This window comes from Callionymus lyra, chromosome 1 (assembly GCF_982586985.1).
Source record: "Callionymus lyra chromosome 1, fCalLyr1.hap1.1, whole genome shotgun sequence".
Lineage (NCBI taxonomy): Eukaryota > Metazoa > Chordata > Actinopteri > Syngnathiformes > Callionymidae > Callionymus > Callionymus lyra.
This window is the reverse complement of record NC_141818.1, coordinates 35,785,918-35,792,634: the sequence shown is the minus strand read 5'-3', so window position 1 is coordinate 35,792,634 and position 6,717 is coordinate 35,785,918. Positions and strand designations below refer to the sequence as shown.

Here is a 6,717-nt window from a genome sequence, read left to right as displayed (position 1 = left end):
TTTTGTGTCGGTTAGAATGACTAACCAAAATACTACATACTAAATACTAATAGTACAAAAGACTGAATATAATCAAATAAATGGTTTAAAAAAAAAAAAACACCAAACATACCACTCTTCTGTTTACCTTTGTTGACGTTCAAAATTACCACGTCATCATGTGGGCGGGACACGGATATCGCGTTATTTAAAAAACGTGTTTTTTAATAAACTTTACTGTAATTTTCTGCTTTACTCAACATTATTAAAAGAAAAATTATTATTATTATAATTATACCAAGTCATAGCGTAGTATCATATACATATACAATGAGCGAATCACGTGACAAACGGAAGTACTTATTATGTGACGTCACGGACGTAAACACCAATCAGGTCGCTAAATGCAACAGTTTTCATTTTATTGTTTCGCACATGCGCATTTCATTTTTAAAATGGCGGCCGTACAGAGTGGTGTCGTCGACTCGACCGAAGTAAAAGCGATTAAACAAGAAACACCGGCGGAGACTTTTGGAAATAGCAATGCAAACGAGGAGAGACTACCTTCCGCCTCCCCGGGAGAGAATTCCGGGGACAGTAAACCCGCGGCGGCTCCTCCAGAGGACCAGAAGACCCTGCTTGCGGTTCTGCAATTCCTCAGGAAAAACAAACTCAGCGAGTCCGTGGAGATCCTGCGTCGAGAAGCGGGTTTGTCGGAGGATCTGCTGGACTCGAAGGGGACCGACGGCCAGGGGTCTGGTTCCGGGGGTGCAGCTGGCGCTGGAGAGGCAGACGGCGGGGATGGGAGTTCGCTACTCACCAGGGTGACTGCATCCTCCACAGCGGCAGCCCCGGTGACCGTCAAAGGTTTGTTGTTGAACCTTAACGTCCATTAACGTGCTTTTGACGTTACGTAGGTGACATTTACGTAGATTAGATAGAGTAAATTAAATCATCCATATGATTCGCTAAAAGGTTTTTATGGTGTACTAATACTATGTATGTGTGTAAATGTAAGATTTCTCGATTTATATGAAACCAATATTATCAGACATGTCTTTTTAAAAACGATTCATTGACATTCGTATCAATTCCCTGCGATAAATATAAAGAAAGTTGTGCATTATTAAAACCGGTCAAAATGAACTAATATCTGGTTTACGTGAAGTCGATTTGGGTCAATATTCTAAGCAGTGACCTTTTTGTCTTTTCCAATTTTAAAATAATAATGATAATAATTAAAATAATAATAATAATGATGTTTATCATTTAGAATCAGTTTATCAATGTTAAATTGGAACATTTGTCTCTGAAAATATGCATGGAAAAATGTGTATAGATATACATTAATGGAAACATAAAAGCAGAGGGATTGGTGTATTTTTAATTCATAAAAATCCATTATTTTAAAGGATATTTGGCAGACTCGCAGATACATGTGTAGTGTATATTAAGTAAGTAAGTAATTTTTATTTGTATAGCACTTTTCCAGACCAGGGTCACAAAGCGCTTAAACAATCAAAACAATATTCAATAAAGTATATACTTTAAAGGGCAAGGTAAAACTGATAACACAACTGGGATTCATTTTACAGTATTGCTGTATAGTGGTGAACAACACATCGGGATCGCAGTAGATTTCAGTGGTCCAGTCTCTATTCGATTTGCGTGATCAACGTAAAACACGCTCACTAACGACTGCTAATATCCAGGAAACAGACAAATGCATACTAACTAATAATGCATCTAGTCTGGTTGAAGGTGGGTTTCTTGGCAAACATCTGGCGATATGATACGTATCACGAGACATGATACATTGTGATACTGTATGAAGAAGGATATATTTGTAGTGTTGTCCGAGGACTTGACTCTAGTGATGCAGAATTTACAGACTCTTGACAAAGACGTAACCGCTTTCATTTGTTTACTGACAAAACCAAACATCAGCTTTAAAAGCTGACTGTATCCTCTCGTGCTCAGTCATCACCGGGATCTCGCGGGATTTCTTTGTTCATTTTGATGCGGAAAACATAATAACTGCCGTAATTAATTGAAAGTTTAATTTAAACATGTAAATGAACAAATGGCATTTATTATTACAATTACTTATTTTTATTTGACACACATCATTGAAATAAAAAGCATAAAGAGCGAAGACGTTAACACGTTTTAATACCCACTTGTGATTTGATGAAAACTGTGAGTGAAAAAAGTGACATGGGAATTGTACAGATACTTTTCCAAAGCTGAACATAAATCTAATTTGCTTTTTGTTGGAACTGATCTTGTAAAATTGGTGTCGAAAAAAACTATCAGAATCAGAAACTTTTTGTTAAAATAACATATGTGTTTGACTTTGTGTCAGTACAGAATAAAAGAATTAAATAAGATGACAACCAAAATAAACAATAGAAAAGCAGAACCAAACACCAAGGTAGCCATTTGTTCAGACACTGGAATTGTATTGGTATCAGTACCTGTGTTGAATACTGATACAGTATTGTGGGAAAATAGTGCAATATATTCGGTGTGTTGATATATTTTTTCTCATACTTCTATGCAAGTCTATTTACCTTTTTTGAATCCATTTCTAAACATTTTTTTAATAAAAATCTCTTACATCAGTGACGCCAGGAGAGGACCAGCCGGACGTTAGCGTGGTCCTGTCTGCCTACAGTCAGCAAGGAGACCCGGTCTTGTACGAGGGCTACTACAGCGGCTTGAAACGCTTCATCGAGTCAGTTCTGGACTGTCACAGAGCAGAACTGTCCCAGGTTTTCTATCCTCTGTTCGTCCACATGTATCTGGAGCTGGTCTACAACAGCCACGAGAGTGAGGCCAAAACTTTCTTTGAAAAGTAAGTTTTCCTGATGAGTCCTACAAAAAAAAAAAAGGGTTCTAACTGAACCTTTTTAATCCCAGATTTGTTGGCGATCAAGAGTGTTACTACAGGGACGACCTGCAGATTTTGTCCAGTCTGACGAAGAAGGAGCACATGAGGGGGAACGAGACACTTTTGGACTTCCGCACAAGCAAGTTCGTCCTGCGGATCTCTCGCGACTCGTACCAGCTCCTGAAGAGACATCTACAGGAGCGCCAGAATAACCAGATTTGGAATATCATCCAGGAGCACCTCTATATAGACATTTTCGATGGCATGCCGCGCAGCAAAAGTCAAATCGATGCAATGTCGGGCAGCTTGGCTGGAGAAGGCAAGAGAGAAGCTAACAAAGCTAAGGTATACTTTAGGCCTTTCTACCATTGCTTACATTGCTTTATGAAATACATGGTGAAGAGTTGAATATAATGTGTTTGATCAAAACATATTTAATTTTATGTTATATATTTGTTAAGGTTCTGGACGTCACATTGTTTGTTGCCCTAAATGAACCTCCAAAATCGTCATGTATTTGACTGTATCGTCAATTTTCCACACAGGTTTACTACGGTTTACTGAAGGAACCCGAAATAGAGCTTCCGCTGGATGATGAGGATGAGGAAGCTGACAACGAAGAGGGGAAGCCGAAGAAGAAGAAGCCTAAAAAGGACAGCATGGGCTCGAAGAGTAAGAAGCAGGATCCGAACGCACCTCTACAGACGAGGTAGGACTGATTCAGATGCTGTTGTTAAGAGCTTTCTTAAGTAACAAGCTCGATTAATCCCGCCTCCCAGGATACCTCTCCCCGAACTGAAGGATTCCGACAAGCTAGACAAGATCATGTACATGAAAGAGGCCACCAAGAAGATCCGTGTCGGCCCTGATAACCTCCCGTCGATATGTTTCTACTCTTTCCTTAACTCGTACCAGGTAATGCTGATGATAAGATGCTTTATTTACTGTATTGTTACAGTAGATCAATTAAATTTGGTATTTGTTTAGGGTTTGACTGCAGTGGACTTCACAGATGACTCCAGTCTGATCGCTGGAGGTTTTGCCGACTCCACAGTCCGGGTGTGGAGTGTCACGCCCAAAAAGCTCAGGAGGGTGAAGTCTGCAGCAGGTGTGTGCATATGTTTTATTTTGTGTTTAAAGTTTATAATATGACATTTACGATTCTTCTTTGCCCAAATTGTGGCAGTTTTTTTCTTCTTCCATTTTTAACCATCTAAAACGACTGTTTTATTCCTGTGGATTTTAGCTTTCCTCAAGAATAAACATTAGATCTGACGTCTCTTCCTCTTCTTTATCCAGACTTGAATTTGATCGACAAGGAGTCCGATGACGTGCTGGAAAGAATCATGGACGAAAAGACGGCAAGCGAGTCAAAAATCCTTCACGGCCACAGCGGCCCGGTGTATGGCATCAGCTTCAGTCCAGACCGGTACGTTTGAGAAAGTCATCCTCACGTGATCAAAGTCGGCATCAGAAAGAGAAGTCGACGTGTTTAAGAGTTTATTTTTGTTTCAGAAACTACCTTTTGTCATGTTCTGAAGACGGAACCGTGAGACTTTGGAGTTTACAAACATTTACGTGTCTAGTGGGCTACAAAGGACATAACTATCCAGTGTGGGACACTCAGTTTTCTCCCCATGGCTACTACTTCATCTCAGGGGGTCACGACAGAGTTGCTCGGTAAGATGATTCAACTTTGACCCGAGGACTAATTTTAGTTTTAAACACCCTTATGGTTAAGATAAATTGAATATCTATCTACAATTCTCACTTAAAGTGTCAAACTACTGGTGTTGTAGAAGTTGTGTCGACTCAACGTGTTGCCTTCTCACTCAGCCTGTGGGCAACAGATCACTACCAGCCACTCCGAATGTTTTCCGGTCACCTGGCCGACATCACTTGCACCCGCTTTCACCCCAACTCCAATTATGTGGTCACGGGTTCATCGGACCGCACCATTCGCCTGTGGGACGTCTTGACCGGGAACTGTGTCAGAATCTTCACGGGTCATAAGGTATTCAGGAATTTAACTTAAATCTTTTTATATATATAAAAAAAAATGCAACGTTTAACCAATGTTTTTGTTCCAGGGTCCCATCCATGCACTCGCTTTCTCTCCGAACGGCAAGTTTCTAGCATCAGGGGCCACAGATGGCAGAGTCCTCTTGTGGGATCTTGGTCACGGACTCATGATCACAGAGCTCAAAGGCCACACGGACACCATCTACTCTCTTAGGTTCAGTAGGGATGGAGAAATTCTCGCTTCAGGTACTTGGGAGAAAACGTTCAGTCGTCTCGACGGCAGCTTGTTCTGGTCCTAACAAGGCGGCTCTTTGATTCCTCAGGCTCGATGGACAACACCGTGCGTCTGTGGGACTCGATGAAAGCGTTCGACGATCTAGAAACGGACGACTTCACGGCGGCGACGGGACACATCCATCTACAAGACAACTCCCGGGAGCTTCTCCTCGGGACATACATGACCAAGTCGTCGCCCGTCATCCAGCTCCACTTCACTAGACGAAACCTTCTGTTGGCAGCCGGAGCCTACAACCCGTGATCCCTAGTTGTCAAGTGTAGTTTTAATGTACTAGAATAAGAAACGACTGAAGAGACTTTATCAGATACGAGGAAACGCAGCTGTGAAACAATCCTCAATTTTAGCTTTGCAGGTGACAGTTGAAGACATTTGCTTAAAAAACAAGATTGCTTTTATACTGGTGCTCACTGTAAATAAATATTTCTATCTTTTTGGGAATAAGTTCTTTATTGATAACATAGTGAGATCTGACAAATTACATTAAGCACATCCATGCTCATTCTCTGCTCCCAGAACCCAGGAGAGAAAGAAGAACAATCATCTGCAGAGACAAACATTAAAATGTATGAATAGGATGCAATGATGTACGAACCATGAAACCTACTGTACTTACATCACTTTTCTGTGACAGCCGGCTTCTTTGCTGGCTTTAATTTGTACAGAACGATAATGGCAGCTATAGTGCCATACGTCGCCAAGACCCACTTTTAAAAAAAAAAATTGGTTAATATACTTTTAACACAAAACTACGAGACTCAACTTACATTCCTCCGCCCAGTTATTGTGTAGCTGTTGAAGTATTTTTGGATTCCAGTGAATTGATGTTGTGATCCAGAGTCGTGACCTCCCATGATGGACCGATTAGCTTCAAGGAACACAAAAACATCACCAATAGTTAGTCCATAATTCTGCAAACGCTTGACAACGGACGATGTAAAATGACAACCAAGTCATAACCTTGAAGGAGGCACCGCTGCTATAAGGAGAACTCATGAAACATATCATTAAAACATTTATAGTTCAAAATGAAAGATTATCTTAAGGTTTGCAGACACAAAATAACCTTCTACTTTGCAATAATCAGCGGTAGACCTTTAACAATGTTATAGACAACATGCTTTTCAATTGACTACCATACCAAGAAAAATAGTTTCAAGAGACATAAATTACCCTTTTTATTCATTTTGACATTGGTCAGTTTGTAGCCACACAGTTAGCATAGCTTTCGGCTAACCCTTAGCCTTCTATTTAGCTAGCAGTTATCCTCTAATTCTTCAATTATCTGTGGAATATAAATACTTAACATGTGTAACAGCTGCAAAGCAATGACTGTATTTTTAAATGCAATGGTTAAATGGGTATATAGCACTGTACCTTGATTCTCGACCCCTACGAAGAATGCGTGAGAAGAATTGTGTCCTTCAACGAAAGGCCGCTGAGATGTGTCGCGAACGGAAGTCCTTCCTCCGTTATCATGGCGTCGGGGTTTTTTCTATTCGCCAGTTTTAACGTCACTCAAATCGGG

The 6,717-nt window shown here is 40.5% G+C and overlaps 2 protein-coding genes across 2 annotated transcripts; one reads left to right on the top strand and one right to left on the bottom strand.

Moving 5' to 3' along the window:
- The first annotated feature begins 410 nt into the window (after positions 1 to 410).
- taf5 (TAF5 RNA polymerase II, TATA box binding protein (TBP)-associated factor) lies at positions 411 to 5,557 on the top strand. The gene is made up of 11 exons (XM_087804891.1): positions 411 to 846; positions 2,605 to 2,836; positions 2,902 to 3,217; positions 3,418 to 3,581; positions 3,652 to 3,787; positions 3,860 to 3,980; positions 4,172 to 4,301; positions 4,388 to 4,552; positions 4,709 to 4,886; positions 4,963 to 5,140; positions 5,218 to 5,557. Exons 1-11 carry the CDS (start codon positions 435 to 437, stop codon positions 5,430 to 5,432), a joined length of 2,247 nt encoding a protein of 748 aa, XP_087661017.1. The 5' UTR covers positions 411 to 434; the 3' UTR covers positions 5,433 to 5,557.
- Positions 5,558 to 5,612: 55 nt separating this feature from the next.
- Positions 5,613 to 6,646, bottom strand: atp5mk (ATP synthase membrane subunit k). The gene is made up of 4 exons (XM_087804907.1): positions 6,567 to 6,646; positions 5,957 to 6,057; positions 5,806 to 5,896; positions 5,613 to 5,733 (listed from the first exon to the last, which is right to left on the bottom strand). Exons 2-3 carry the CDS (start codon positions 6,041 to 6,043, stop codon positions 5,807 to 5,809), a joined length of 177 nt encoding a protein of 58 aa, XP_087661033.1. The 5' UTR covers positions 6,044 to 6,057; positions 6,567 to 6,646; the 3' UTR covers positions 5,613 to 5,733; position 5,806.
- Positions 6,647 to 6,717: the final 71 nt, after the last annotated feature.